Source organism: Galeopterus variegatus, unplaced genomic scaffold (genome assembly GCF_000696425.1).
Source record: "Galeopterus variegatus unplaced genomic scaffold, G_variegatus-3.0.2 Scaffold6576, whole genome shotgun sequence".
NCBI classification, from domain to species: domain Eukaryota; kingdom Metazoa; phylum Chordata; class Mammalia; order Dermoptera; family Cynocephalidae; genus Galeopterus; species Galeopterus variegatus.
Genome location: NW_007732687.1, coordinates 64,565 through 80,420, shown reverse-complemented (window position 1 = coordinate 80,420; position 15,856 = coordinate 64,565). Strand labels below are relative to the sequence as shown.

Below are 15,856 nucleotides of genomic sequence, written 5' to 3'. Positions count from 1 at the left end.
ATATATATTTATGATTGTTATGTCTTCTTGATGGATCAATCCTTTTATCATTATGTAGTGTACTTCATTGTCTCTCTTTATGGTCTTTAGTTTAAAGTCTATTTTATCAGATATAAGAATAGCTACTCCAGCTTGTTTTTCTTTTCTGTTTGCATGGTAAATCTTTTTCCATCCTTTCAGTCTTAGTGTATTTGAGTCTTTATGGGTGAGGTGGGTCTCTTGTAGGCAGCAGGTAATTGCGTCCTCCTTTTTAATCCAGTCAGTCAGTCTGTGTCTTTTGATTGGAGAATTTAAGCCTTTTACATTAAGAGTTGTTATTGAAAAGTGTTGACTTATTCCTAGCATTTTATTGATTATTGTTTGGTTGTCTTAGGTGTCTTTTGTTCTGTTCTTTCTGATGTACTGTTTGTTTTCTGTATTTGTTAGTTCCTTGGGTTGTAGATAGCCTTTTTTTTGTTTGTTTTCACTTCATGAATGCTCTGCTTCCACCATCTTGCAATTTGAGACCCCTGGGTCACTGTTGCCACCACCAGATGGACTTTGGACTTCTCAGCCTCAGAAACTAGAGTCACCACGAAGAAGAAGGCCCTGACCAAATTTGTTCTGGACTTCCCTGCCTCCAAAACTAAATGCCGCACGATCCTGAAAGACGGATGACAAAGAGGCTGTGACCTGCAGTTCGGAGCTTCAGAAAGAACGACAGCATTCAAGAGAATTCTGCTATTGGGTCTTGTCATCTCCAGAATTAAGAAAGAAATTGAACCTGAGGGGTGTTGAGGTGACAGCGCCTGCATCTGCGACTCCAGAAGGAGGAGGAGAAGATGGGCAAGAGGAAGCTCGGGCAATGGTGATCTTCATCTGAAATTGTCACAGAAGGAAAAAGGAAAAAGCCTTCGTCTTCTGATTTACATGAGATGACCGGTAAGGGACTTCTGGTCAAGATGGCGGAGGAGACGGTCCCTAGCATCATTCTCTCCCGCAAATCAACCGATTTGCAACTGTAAGAACATAACATCAAGTGCATACAGAACGGGGAGACGTCCAGCAGTGAAGGCAGAAGCTCCTCGGAGACCACAAGACTTTTGGGGCCGCCGTCGTACGATCCAGCAGATAGACTTCACCGCCGCCACCCGGCTCCATTCCCAGCCCGGCCCAGTGCACCCAGAGTGGGGAGATGTCCGGCAGGGGAGGCGGAAGCTCCGCAGAAACCACACACCCTGTAGGGCCGCCACTGCGTAATCCAGCAGGTAGGCTTCACCGCAGGCTCCCAGCTACATTCCCAGCCTGGCCTAGTGCACACGGAGCAGGGTGACATCTGGCAGGGGTGGTGGGATCTCCGCAGGCACCACACCGCCACAGTGTGATCCAGCAACCTGGCCCAGTGTGCGCACTGCGGGGAGATGTGCAGTTGAGGAGGCAGAAGCTCCGTAGAGACCACACACCTTGTGGGGGGGGCCACCACCGTGCGATCAAACAGCAGGTAGGCTTCACCGCTGCCACTTGGCTCCATCCCAAGCCCAGCCCAATGCACACGGAGCAGGGAGACATCCAGCAGGGGAAGGGGAAGCTCCGCAGAGACCAGACACTCTGCGGTGCCTCCGTGCATCCCAGCAACCCGGCCCAGTGCATGCAGAACAGGGAGACGTCCAGCACGGGAGGTGGAAGCTCAGCAGAGACCACACACCCTGTGGTACTGCCCCGTGATCCAGCAGCCCAGCAGAGTCCAAGCTGACCAGAGAGGTGGCTCCCTAGAGAGGCCCAAGACCCGAGGCAACCACACACGCAAGGCACTAGTGGCCAACCAAGGTAGCCATACCAAATTGGCAACCCCAGCAACATCTTAGTCAGACAATAGTGTCAAACCTGTGGACTGTAACCCCCCCTGCCACAATGAATAAACATCAAAGAAAAGATGCCAGAAATACGAAAAATCAAGAAAGTACACCACCAAAGGGTAATAACTCTCAAGCTCTAGATCCTGTAGAAGAAGATCAAAGAAAAGATACCAGAAATACGAAAAATCAAGAAAGTACACCACCAAAGGGTAATAACTCTCAAGCTCTAGATCCTGTAGAAGAAGAAGCCCTTGAAATGACTGACAAGGAATTTCGAGTTAAAATTCTAAGGAAACTGAATGAGATACAAGAAAACTCAGCTAGACATCATGATGAAACGAGGAAAAGTATACAGGACCTGAAAGAAGAAATGTACAAGGAAATCAATGCCCTGAAAAAAAATGTGGCAGAACTTGCCGAACTGAAGAATTTATTCAGCAAAATAAAAAACACAATGGAGAGTTAAACCTGCAGACTTGCAGAAGTTGAAGAGAGAACCTCTAGACTTGAAGATGGGCTGTTTGACATAACACAAGCAGGCAAAAAAAAAAGAAAAAAGAATCAAAGGCATTGAAGAAAATCTGAGAGACATATCAGACAACCTTAAGCGCTCAAATATCCAAGTCATGGGTATTCCAGATGGGGAGGAAAAAGGAGATTGCATTGAAAACATATTCAACAAAATAGTGGCAGAAACTCCCCCGGCATAGGAAAAATCACAGACCTTTAGATCGAGGAAGCTCAATGATCTCCAAATGTATATAGCGCAAAAAGGTCTTCTCCAAGACATGTTATAGTCAAACTGGCAAAACTCAAAGACAAAGAGAGAATCTTAAAAGCTGCAAGACAGAAGTGTCAAATCACCTATAAGGGAGCCCGAATCAGACTCACATCAGACTTTTCATCACAAACCCTAGAAGCCAGAAAGGAATGGGATGATATATTCAAAATACTAAAAGACAGAGATTGCCAGACAAGAATACTCTACCCTGCAAGGCTATCCTTCCGAAATGAAGGGCAAATAGTATATTTCTCAGACAGACAAAAACTGCAGGAGTTCACCAACACACGACCACCCTTACAAGAAATTCTCAAGGGAGTCCTGGATTTGGTTCCTGAAAAATAACTACCATTGCCATAAAAACTCAAGAAAAATTAAAATCAACTAGTATTTAGTAAGCATTTCTGAATCAGGCAGTAGGGAGATTTCTGTTGCATGATGTAAATCAAATATAGTTGTCAGATCTGAGCTAGGTGAATTCATGTAGTGTCAATAACAGGATATATCTTTTAAGAAAAACATGTAAACTTGATTTTTCTATAGGTTAAGAGGATTATGTAGCTGTACTGCTTTTTTAGAAGCCAAGTCTACTTTCCCTGGAGTAAATTTAATATGTAATCATTAAGAAGTAAAATACCCTTTGCCTACATAGTAGAGGCATATGTATGCAATGGAAATGGATGAACATTTCCTCTTTTCAAAACATTAAATATCTAAAAGAGTAACCCAAATAAAATAAGCATGCGAGCCTTGAAGGTAACTCTGGAATAAGATATAGGTTTGTATTTTAGCTTATCACTGACTACTTTGTACGAACCCTTAACTTCTTTAAACTTATGTAGTGATATCTGTAAAGAGAAAATGACACATGGATCTTATTAAGATTAGATAAACTGCTAGCACAGGGCTTAGTATGTACAAGGAACTTAATAAACTAAGTTTCTTCTCTCCCTGTTATGTATATGGTGGTAGTGAGAGGTTGGACTAAGATAGTGTGCCTATAAATGCTAATTTTCTCATACTTTAAAAAAGAATAATATGTATTGCATAGGTTAGTTTTGAGGATTAAGTGAAATAAAATGTAAAGAACACCTTATAAATTGCATTTGTAATGCTGCATGCTCTTATTAATTTGTGTTAAGGAGAATTTTTTTTTTTTAGTATGTTGAGGCAAGTATTGTAGGAGACAGACTTTCATTTAAATTAAGATAGGAACACTGGAAATGCTAATTTGAATATTACATATTGGATACAGATTCCAGTAACTGCTTTCTGTAATCATGTTGGATTTCTGTTATATATCATGTTTTATAAGTAAATGTGGTATTTAAATATAATCTGAATTGTATGTTGGAGGTTAGTGTCAGATAATCCATTTGAGTTCACTGCTTTTTTCAAATCTATAAACATTAGCACGGAAAATGATTTGTTTTCTTTTTACAAATATTAAAAGGAACAAGTAGTAATGCTGTATCCACTTTAGACCACAGTGTGAATGATTATTTTGGTATCAGATTTTAGCTTTGTTTGCTGGTTTTCTATAGATAAATGGAAATATTTTGGTAGTAATTGTTTAATTTCAAACATATGTTTTAGGTTAGAGGCTCAAGAGCTGGTCTTAGTAAATTTATTCTTAAAAATTGTCATTAGTAAAATATTCAGAGGGAATGTACTATTGCATATATAATAATCATATTTCTCATTTATAATTCTGCCTTAGTTTCTTTTCAGAATATGAAGGATATATGAACCAATGACGTATATGGTGTATGTAGAAATATCTCTTTCATATAGATGAATTTTTCTATAATGAATTCAGTTTGCTGATTTATGAAAAGTTAGAATTTGAAGTGGAATCTGAGGAACAGGGAGGTTGTTACTTGTATAATATGAAATATGATACCTCATTCAGGAGTTGATAGTATGTATCTTGTAATCTGTGTTGTTGATACTCTCTTTGAAAATGTGATCAACTCTGGCTTTTGATTTTGGGATCAGTATGGTTTATAGGAAGAGCAATGAATTGAAATAGTCCAGAAACTTGGATTCTAACCTTTGATTCTTTGAGTAAGCTTGAGCAAGTCACTTATTCCAGTAAATTTTTTAAAGCCCTTTAATTCTGTACTTTATGATTCTTTAATCATTATTTCCATTCTTTTTCTTATTTAGTAAATTTTTGCTTTGCTTTTTTGGTAGATCTGGTTAAACTAATTCATCTTGATCTTTTTAGGTTGATTATTCTAGACCTTCAGCAAAACACAGGAAAATAGCTACCTCATTTCGTGACACTTCTCTCAAAGACGTTTTAGTGCTAGCATGCTCTCTTCTAAAAGAGGTAAGTTATTTAATAATTCAGTTCCCTAATTACAATACTTAGGAAACTTTCCGAGTTTCAGAAGAACCTGAAATGGATTTTCCCTCCTGTTCTTCCTTTTGAGGAATTATTGTGGATAGTCTTAATTTAAGTACAGTAAATTTGCACAAATCTGTAAGAGATTCCAAAGAATTCACTTTTCCTCACTGGGTATATGATAAGGTAAAATCCAAGGGAAATTTAGTAACTTGTCTTAATAGTTTCATCATCTTCCTACTTAGTTTCTTTATCTGCCTGCCCATATTTTGATGGAGTACATGTGAAAAATGAGATGACAAGTTTTCCTAATTCATCAACTATCAAAATACATTCATAGTTTAGCCAGGATAGTTGAGTTTAATAATTTCATTGGGAAATAATATTTCTCTGTTTGCTTCTTAGTGCCCTATTGATCATTAGTAGTAGCAGGATTCATAATTATATTGTGTTCTCTCATATAATATGGGGACTCCATCATGCTTCTCAAGCTTATCAGTTGGTATAGTACAGCATTTGCCAAAGTATGTTCCACTAAGCACTCATTTCTACTTATTTCAGTTGTGGTATAGTAACATGATAACTGCCATACTAGAGCAGACCGAAAGACACTCTGTTAACTTAAACGTTTCCTTTTAGTATGGAAAATTTTAAGATATACGAAAGTAAGTAGAATAATATAATTGACCCCCTGAACCCATCAACCAGTTAAATAGTAAGAACTCAAGGCCAGTCTCGTTTCATCTCTGTCCTTATCTACCCACTTTATTTCTTTTTGTATTATTCATGAAGCAGAATCCTAAACTTCATGTCATTTTCTCCACAAAAATTTCACGATGTGTCTCTAAAAAGCATAATTTTTTCTGGTTGTGATTTTGGACGTCGACATTGTTTTCCAGAAGCTTGTGAATGTCCTTCCACATTCAGACAATTCTGACAGCCTTTATTAGCTGAGTATCGCTCTTTTATGCATGAAATAAGGCCAGTTTTTCTTAAAGTTTTATTTTCAACTTGTTCCAAGCAATCTTTGAGTTAAGGAATCATGTAATTTATATAATTGAGCTATATAAAGTTTTTGTCCTAACATTACTTCTTATAACTTTAGAAGGTGACCTACGATATGTTAAATGTAAAAGTTTTTATTCCCATTTTACAAAATTAGATTTGAAAATAGTCTATTATTTTAGAAATTTGTGGATAGTGATTGTACCATTTTTTCAAATATATGTAACAATATAACTTTGTAAACTCTTGTGTTTTTTGTTTTGTTTGTTTTATACTAATTTTCATTTGGCATTGAAGAATTATTTAAATTCATGCAGTGAAAATTAATTGATGTATTTCAGTGTTTTATTTGATTTTGAACTTTTTTTAGGTGTTGGCCAAACCTTTAAATCTTCAGGATCAATGTCAACAAAATCTGGTAATGCAGGTCTTGAAACTGGTCCTCAACTGCCTTAATTTTGACTTCATTGGTAGTTCAGCAGATGAATCTGCAGATGATCTTTGCACAGTGCAGATTCCAACAACCTGGAGAACAAGTAAGAAAAAGTTTAGTGTGAGATAAGAGGCACAGAATTAAGCAATATAGTTGCCTTTATGTATAGTTATCTTTCTTTTTTTGCTAGGTAATGAAAAAAGAGCTCAAAACAGTTTATAATCCTACTTTGCTGCTGATACTCAATATTGAAATGTTTGCCCTAATTCATATCATAGTAACTTCCATATTTGATTTTGGGAAAAAAAGTAAAAACAACTCTAGAGCTAGGTAGAAAGCAGGTTTGGGAGGGAACATCAAGAGCTCTGTTTTGAAACTTTCAGATAAACAGAGTGGAAGGGAATCTTAAGAGTTGGCAAGAGATGTCAACATGCTTTTCAAAGTTATAAAGAGAATGAATTAGAGTAAGTGATTTCGCAGAATTGCAACTTAAGTTCTTACAGAGAGGGATACCATGAAAAAGCAAGCTGATTTGTTCTCCCACATTCCTGAAAAATGGTGGCCCTAGGGTATCCCTGAAGTCAGAGAGTAGGGCTGAAAGGGTTTGGTAAGAAGTCCATATTCTGAACAGTTAAACTTCTCAGGATCTTCTCTACTACGTATGCATCTAGGTGACTGCTTTTCCCCTCCCTTCCCTATCTGCACTACCTCCTCGCTTCCCAAGAGGAAAAGTTTTTTTCCTTGAAAAATTAGACTGGAGAGGCTTCAGGTTCAGGGATACCAGATATAGTAGAGAAACACCAAAGATTTTTTGAAAATTTCCAATGTTTTCAGAGACTAAATCAACAAAAGGTACTTAGTGTTCTGTATCTTGATGTGGACCAACACATGTAGTAAAAATTAATTGCACAAACTGAAAAAACACATGTACATACACACATACAAATACAGGTAAAAGTGGGAAATCTGAATATGATTGGATTGTATTAATGTGAGTTTCCTGCTTTTGATACTGTACTGTAGTTTAGCAAGAAATTACCATTGTGGGAAACTGGGTAAAAAGTACATGGAGTCTCTCTGTATTATTTCTTGTTAACTACATATGAATCCACAGTTATCTAAAACACAAGTTTAATTAAAGAAGGGGGAGGGGGAGTTAATAGAAACAGGCACAAGGAGAAGAGTAGAAGTAAACTTCAAAAAGAGACACAGGTTGAGCATCTCTAATCTAAAATTTGAAATCTAAAATACTCCAAAATCTGGAACATTTTGAGCATGGACACAGCACTTAGAGGGAATGCTTACTGGAGTATATCAGATTTTCAAATTAAGGATGCTCAAATGGTATATATCCTGCAAATATTCCAAAATTTGAAAAATCCAAAATCCAAAACACTTCTGGTCCCAAGCATTTCAGATAAGGGATACTTAATCTTTCTTATCCTGAGAGATAAGAAAAGGTAATACATTTCTAAAATAAGAACAGGATATTGTTTTAAAAAGGAAAGGTCAGAGAATGTTCCAAATTTAAGAGACAGTTGCCAAAATAAAACATTCAGAAGAGTTGGAAGATAAAGTTAACGTAATCTCTTAGAAAGTGGAACAAAAAGCAAGGAGATGTTTGATAGAAAAAATACAAGAAAATTAGGAGGTCTGGCATCTGTTATTTCTAGAGAGTACAGAGAAAACAGAAGGAAATTTACAAACAAATAATACCCAAAAAGCTCTGAGCACTGAAGGACATAAAGTTTTGGACTGAAAGATCACACCAAGTAGCCAGCATAATGAACGGGGAAAAAAAAATACAGTAAGCATCATAATCATGACATTTCAGAAGAGCAAGGATAAAGAAAAATATTCTAAAATCTATTAGAAAAAAGCAGGTCACTTACAAAGGATTGGCATCAGAGTGGTATTAGACTTCACAGCAGCAGCACTGGAAGCTAGAAGACAATGATAAATATCCTCAGACTTCTGAGGGAAAATTATTTTCAAACTAGACCCAAATTATCTAGTATAAGATAGAATAAAGACATTTTCAGACATGCAAATCTTCCTAAAATTTATCTCTTATATACTTACTCTTAGGAATCTACTTGATGTACAAGCCAAGTGGAAGATATGGGATTTGGGAAAAGGGCACTTTAAAACAAGATGACAGTGAACAGACATAAAAACACAGTTGTATAACAAAGTTAGGGAACCACCAGTTCATGTTGAAGGCTCTGGGAGGTAGGGGTGTGAGAATGGAAATGATAGATTATTTGATTGTGTGGAAAAGATCATGAAGAACATTTTGCAAATCTGTCAGAGTATTTGGAAAGAATGACAGATATACAACTGAGCACAGAAGAGATACTATGATTAAGTCCAGAGAGTATTAGAAATGTGACATAATCATAGTATACTTTTTGGCTCAGCTATTAACATTACGTAGTCATAATAAATGTAAGCACTTAGAATTTATTTAATCACAAGTCATGATAATAGTGGATGAATTTTTGAGAGAGGGTGGATTGTGGAGAGAGTGGGTGGGGGTGGTGGGGTTGCAGGATGAGTGGTTAGACAGCTAAAGCCTAATAACACTGTACTAGGAGTTCAGTTGATGTGTAAAGTAAAATAATGAAGTGAAATAGTAGTATAGAACATTATTTGGAAACACGTATTAAATATAGCTGAAAGAGTCAAAAGGTAGTTGGAATGGGGTAGGGTACAGCTGTTTTTAATTATAAATTTTTTAGTGTGGCTTACTTTTTGAATTTTTAAACAATGTTAATATTACTTTAATACAAATGAAAATAGTAAGAACTATTACTATTAGTTAGAACTGTACATGCTACATAAAAATAAGGAACATCTTAGATAGTTAATTTCTACCTCTCTTTTATTTCATCTTTCAAAGGAAAATAGCTAGGAATTAAAAATAGGCCTAACTGGAATGGCCACATGCAGAGGTCTTGGAGTTCTCAGTTTGTGTGATAATGTCTTACTTTGTTAAGATCACTGAATTGAAAGTAATGGTATTAGAAAATAATTTTTTTTCCAGTTTTCCTGGAACCAGAAACATTGGATCTTTTCTTCAATTTGTATCATTCACTTCCACCTCTACTGTCTCAGTTAGTAAGTAAAAGTCATTTATTACTTTATTAAAAGGTACCTGTGATCTTTAATTAAAGTAAGGGGTGTTATATATTTGAAAAATTCAATTTATATATTTGGGTTTACCTCTCACAAGAAGTTCTTACATTTTTAGGATGTAAATAGCTTAAGCTATTTGTCAGACTTATTTTGTCAACAGTCCATTCCATTTCACAGGTGTGCCCAGAATCAGTAATTGTTTATTTAGCTCCTGCACAGAGCCAGACAACCTACCAATCTCTAAATATATCTTTCCTTCTACTTAGTTCCTATAGACCCCAAGTCCAGCAGTTGGCCACCCCACCTGGACCTTCCCTTCTCTTCCTCCTCTCTAACTCATCTGCAACCCTGCCTGGATTCATGCCTTAGGCTTGACAGGCAGCCTCCGTCAGACATCACTGAATAAGAAATGAAGGGGATTGCTCACTTGATTTTATGTTCATCACTCCAGTTCTTCATTTATTTTTTGAATCAAATTCTATTGCGTACTTAAAAAAATTCTTGAGACTTTGTGGAGTCTAAAACAGATCTGGCAAGGTTAGAAAAAATTGTAAGTTGGGGCTGGCCCATGGCTCACTTGGGAGAGTGTGGTGCTGATAACACCAAGGCCGTGGGTTCGGATCCCTATATAGGGATGGCCGGTTAGGTCACTTCCGAGAGCATGGTGCTGACAACACCAAGTCAAGGGTCATCTTTTTTAAAAAAAAAAAAAAGAAAAGAAAAAAAATTATAAAAGTTTAGTATCTTAAGATTATAGAAGTAAAGTTGGGAATTCTAATGTTGCCATTTCCTGAAAAAAGATGTTCCAGATTTAAAGTACATAACAGTGATATGTTATCACCTAGATGGGAGGAACGGATTCACAAAAATACCCTTTTTAAAAAAAGTTTGCTCTTGAATCTAGGGTTTAAGGTGGTGGTTTTAAAACTGGGTTTCACAGAGTACTCGTGTATCCAAGTGGTGCCACAGCCTTCATTTCAGCCAAAACAGTCCTGCTTTTAGTTATTTAAAAACCATGGCTTTATGCAAGTATGTTTTGGGATAAAACAAAAAAGGTATTGGTACTTAAAAAATAAAGTAGAAAGCAGCTGCTTTGAGAGATGGTGACTAACATTTATTGGGCTTGCTCTGTTATATAGTGCTTATCTCACTTAATCCTCAAAGGGGCCCTGCAAAGTAAATAATACTGTTCTCACTGTGTAGATCCAGAGAGACAGAAACCAGACCCAAACCAACTGATTTCCCCCAGGGCAACAAAGTAAATATTGGTACTGACATTCAAACCCAGGTCTTTTTAGCCCCCAAACCCTGTGGATTTTTCATATTCCAGTGGTTTCCAAACCTGCACATCAGAGTTGCTTAAGAAGTTTTGTTTGTTTTTGTATTTGGTTTTTGGTTTTTAACAATAGGGACTATGTCAAATTGGAGCACATCTGAAAAGGGTGTCTTCTGATTTTGTCCCTATTCTCACCCTTGCTACGAGAGCCAGACATTTTGTGTGAAATCTCCTAATTGAAGTATTTAAATATTGACAGCTAATTTTAATTTTTAAGAAGTGGGTAAGCAAATATGTGGACCAAAACAAAACACATGTAGGCCACTTTGGTCAGAGAGTTGCCATTTGGGGACTTTTCACTTGATGCTCAGACTTCAGAGGGTACCATTAGTAGAATTAGGAACACAAGGCGTGAAATAGTCTGGAAACTTTAGGAAAGTAACTAGGTCACAGGTACTCCTTAGGAATTTTTATAAAGTATCTAACTCTTCCAGTGGTGTTTTCCAAACTGTTTCTTAAGATACTAATGGATGGTGTAAAATATTCCATGACCAAATATATTTGAGATGTGCTGGATTAAGTCAAGTTACAGGATTTCCTCCGTTGTAGGATATCATAGTGCATAATGTGCAGTATTTCCTAAACATTTTCTACCACAAAACTGTATTTTCTTTTCGGTAGAACACATGGTTCATTGGTTCGCCAACCGAACTGGGCATCATAAGCAATTGGAAGCCCTTTGAATGTCCACATGTCAAGACCCCTGCTCTGGCAGATTTAGTATATGAAAAAATATTAGAGGGGGAAATACACAAATAGGAATTTTAGAGGTGGGATAGAAAGGATGTGTGGGTGGTGGTAGTGGTTGATGATGTTTAGCTTACACTGTTTTTATATTCTAAAATGCTTTCTTATCATTAAAATTAAATATGTTTTAAATGTAGAGACTAGTATTCCTTACATGTGGCTATAGTTACTTTTAAAATTGAAATTAATTTTTTTGTTGTTTTTAGGCACTTTCATGTTTAGTTCAGTTTGCTTCTACAAGAAGGTCCTTATTTAGCAGTCCTGAACGTGCCAAGTACCTTGGTAATTTAATTAAGGGAGTAAAAAGGATACTTGAAAACCCTCAGGTATTTATGAGTAATATAATTAATACTTAGCATATGGAAATACGGTTTTTCTGCTCGAAGGCACATATTAAATTCATCATGTATTTATTATGATTCTGGAAGAAAATATTTAGTATCATATTTATCTTCCTCAGGTCTCATTTGTAGTAGAAATGGGCAGTTTTAAAAAATGCATGTTTCCATGGCAGAGTTCTTTGTTCTTCTTCTTTTTATTTTTTTTTCTTTTAGGCAAATATAAATACAGTTTATATATCTTATTATGCTTCTGTCTTTTACCACTGTACTGCATTTCTTTGCTTGCACTTGTGGAACTACTGAAGTGATTAATGCAGGGTTATATCCACCTTTTGAATTAGAAGACAATATAAATCTGAACATTAATATTGGAATAAGTGGCCTTAAACTATGGAATAATGTCTTTTTGCCCTCTTGTGAGCAAATAAGAGTTTGCAGATTTTAAAATCTACTCTGTACATCAACTTCAGAGCTTCAGTGGCAATATTCATTTCAGAGAATTGCATAGCCATTATTGAGTGATTTGGGATGCTTAGATAAAATATTTTATGTTTCACTTTTTATTTTGTTTTGGTTTAAGATATTTGTAAATTCTGGGACTGGCTGGTTCTCAGTTGATTAGAGCACAGCCTTGTAACACCAGGGTCACGGGTTTGGATCCCCATACCAGCCAGCCACCAAAAAAAAAAAAAGAAATGTTTGATATGATGTGGGGGGGGAGGGGAAGGAGAAGAGGGAATGGGTAAAGGGTCATGAAAATCAACTACAATGTATATTGAGAAGTTAAAATTTTAAAAAAACATTTCAACAACAAAAATCTGTAAAGTATAGATTTTAAAGGGTTAAATGATTTAAGGTGGTTTCTGTAAGTCTCTTGGTTATTATTAACTTTTGGGGGAACACATAATTTCTTTGTATAGAAAGAAAAGATGCTTCTACAGAAAGCAATTGTTTTTACAGGTATTAGGAATATTTTGTCTTATGCATTTGTTTTTGTCTTTTCAGTGTAAGTATAGCTGTGAAATTTACCTGTTTGCTGATAAATGTAGGATTTTCCCAATATACTATAAAATTTTTAGTTGTGTAACTCACTGTCATCAACCAGTATGTGGAAGATAATATGCTGTCAGATAATTCTCTTAAATGATTTTCCAGCATCCTCATGTTGATATTTCATGTCTGTAAAATTTAGTCTGAATATTATATTATATTAGAATCACAAACATGTATTAAAAGACTTATGATTACAAAATGTCTTTTTGTAATTTGTTCTTGATAAGTAGATACTATTTTATATTCTTTTGTGGAGCTCATATAAATGAAATTTTTTAGAAAGTCTTTCAGTATTAAACAGATTTTTAAAAATTGTTTCATGCCAGCTACAGTACATAGTGCAAAGTGTTCAAACTATAGAGATAATAACACATGTGCCATGTCTTCTAGCAGCTCACAGACAACTGGGGAGACCTTTCAATACCTCCAGAAGCTACCTGTGTATCTTATGGGTATTTTATTAAACTTTATTCCCTACATTGCAGTAATTTGTTTGAATGACTGTCCACTTAGAGATAGGGAGTGATTTGAGAGCAGAATGCCTGTAGGTAATAAGTATCTGTTGAATAAAAAGAAACTTCTGTAATTTGTGTGCAGACTAACTGCTTAATGTCAGTATTACTGTTGGGCAGGGTTTCAAGAGCCATTTTTATTTTTCATCTTTGATATTTTTCAAGTTCTTTGTTGACTTCTGTTTAAGTCGCAGTACACACACAAACGCTCACACACACATTTTTAAATCTAATATGGATAGGTTCCCAAACATTATAATTTAGTCATCATGGTGCAAAGCTTCTTCCAAAGCCTCTTCTTTGGATCCCTTATTATTAATCATTGATGACAACATTAAAACCACTAGGAATCACTTGTTTTCTTTTTATTCAACACATGCTTTATTGTTCTCTACCATGTTAACACAAAGTACCATAAGTACCCATGAAAACTGGGAGACAATAAAATACTGTGGAATTTTATTGATTTTATTATCAATAGGTTCGTTTTTAAGTACTTTTAAAAGCCTTTATTTTTATCTCATAATTTTAGGTTTGTTTTTAAGTACTTTTAAAAGCCTTTATTTTTATCTCATAATATAGGGTTTGTCTGATCCAGGTAATTATCATGAATTTTGTCGATTTTTGGCTCGTTTAAAAACAAATTATCAGCTGGGAGAATTAGTTATGGTGAAAGAATATCCTGAAGTTATTAGATTGATCGCTAATTTTACCATTACTAGCCTACAGGTAAGGAAAAATATATAATTGATGTTAAACTGTAGACAGTTTTTTAACAATTTCTTGGTAAGGGTCGTTGGGGGTGTGTTTTCAGTCTGTTAATTTGGGTACTTTGCTGAAAATGTTCATTACAAAGTTTTAGGAAAAAAAGTTCATTACAACATTTATAATAAAAATTGAGAAGTCAGGCTGGCTGGTTAGCTCACCTGGGAGAGAGTGGTGCTAGTACCACCAAGGTCATGGGTTCAGATCCCAGTACTGGCCAGCTGCCAAAAAAAGAAAAAAGAGAGAAGTCACTTAAATGTCCAATAATTGAAAAATGACTTGAGAAGCTGCAGTAAAATCTATGTGAAGAAATAAAAGAATATTTTTACAAATTGTATTAAGGAAAAATTCTTTTTATAAGTTTGGGGAGAGCTCATAAAACCATCTATAATACCACATGGTGTCAACTCTGAAAAATATTCATGGAATGATTAGAAGGAAATACAGGAACATTTTAATAGTAATCATCTCTGGGCAGTAGAATAATGAGAGATGTTGGTTTCTTTATGCTTTTTTTGCGTTTATAAAATTTGCTGTATTAATTGTTCATTAGGTATATAATCAGGATAAAAGTTAATTTTAAAATGTATGTTTAGTAATTTTGCTCTGTAATTCTTATTTTAGGAAGATATAATGTCATTTTAAATAAATTTTGCTTTATTTTTTTGTAGCATTGGGAATTTGCTCCCAACAGTGTTCATTATTTATTAACTCTGTGGCAAAGGATGGTAGCATCAGTTCCTTTTGTGAAATCAACTGAACCCCACTTATTAGACACTTATGCACCGGAAATCACAAAGGCCTTTATCACTTCTCGGTTGGAATCTGTTGCCGTAGTTGTGAGGTATTTTAAATGTTTCTGTTGTATTTTCATCTGTTGCATCTTGGAATTGTTGCATCTGTAAACATTCCTGTACAGGTTTTTGTATGAACATTAAGTTTTCATTTCTCTTGTATCACTACCTAGGTGTGGGATTGCTGGGTTGCATGTAAGTGTATATTTTACTTTATAAGAAGCTACCAAACTATTTTCCAAAGTAGCTGTACCATTTTGCATTCCCACCTGCAATGTATGAAAGGTCCAATTTCTCTGCATTCTCAGCAGCAGTTAAAATTGTTAGTTTTTTAAACATTTTAGTCATTGGTTGTGTAGTGGTAATTCACTGTGGTTTTAATTTGCATTCCCTTAATGATTAATAGTATTGAGCATCTTTTCATGTGCTTATTTACCATCTGGGTATGTATTCTTTGGCAAACTACCTATCACATCTGTTGCCCATTTTTGTATTGGGTTGTTTCTTTTCTTTCTTTCTTTTTTTGTTTTTTTCCTCTTAATTTTATTTTGTTGATATACAATGTGGTTGATTATTGTGGCCCATTATCGAAACCCTGCTCCCTCCTCCCTTTCTCCCCTCCCACCCAACAATGTCCTTTCTGTTTGCTTGTCATATCAACTTCAAGGAATTGTAGTTGTTAAGTCTTCTCCCCCCCCCCCCCCGTCTGTGTGTGTGTGTGTGTGTGTGTGTGTGTGTGTGTGTGTGAATTTATTTATTTATTTTT

General features: G+C 35.7%; 1 protein-coding gene across 1 annotated transcript in view; it reads left to right on the top strand.

Annotated features, from left to right (window-relative positions):
- LOC103606431 (ran-binding protein 17) overlaps positions 1-15,856 on the top strand; it is a gene marked incomplete at its 3' end in the record, with an annotated part of 86,600 nt that overhangs the window by 20,348 nt on the left and 50,396 nt on the right. Inside the window, exons 6-11 of the mRNA XM_008591027.1 lie at positions 4,847-4,951; positions 6,342-6,507; positions 9,451-9,524; positions 11,832-11,951; positions 14,114-14,260; positions 14,968-15,140. Of these exons, the coding sequence (XP_008589249.1) occupies positions 4,847-4,951; positions 6,342-6,507; positions 9,451-9,524; positions 11,832-11,951; positions 14,114-14,260; positions 14,968-15,140 (785 nt within the window). The remainder of the gene's footprint in view (positions 1-4,846; positions 4,952-6,341; positions 6,508-9,450; positions 9,525-11,831; positions 11,952-14,113; positions 14,261-14,967; positions 15,141-15,856) is intronic.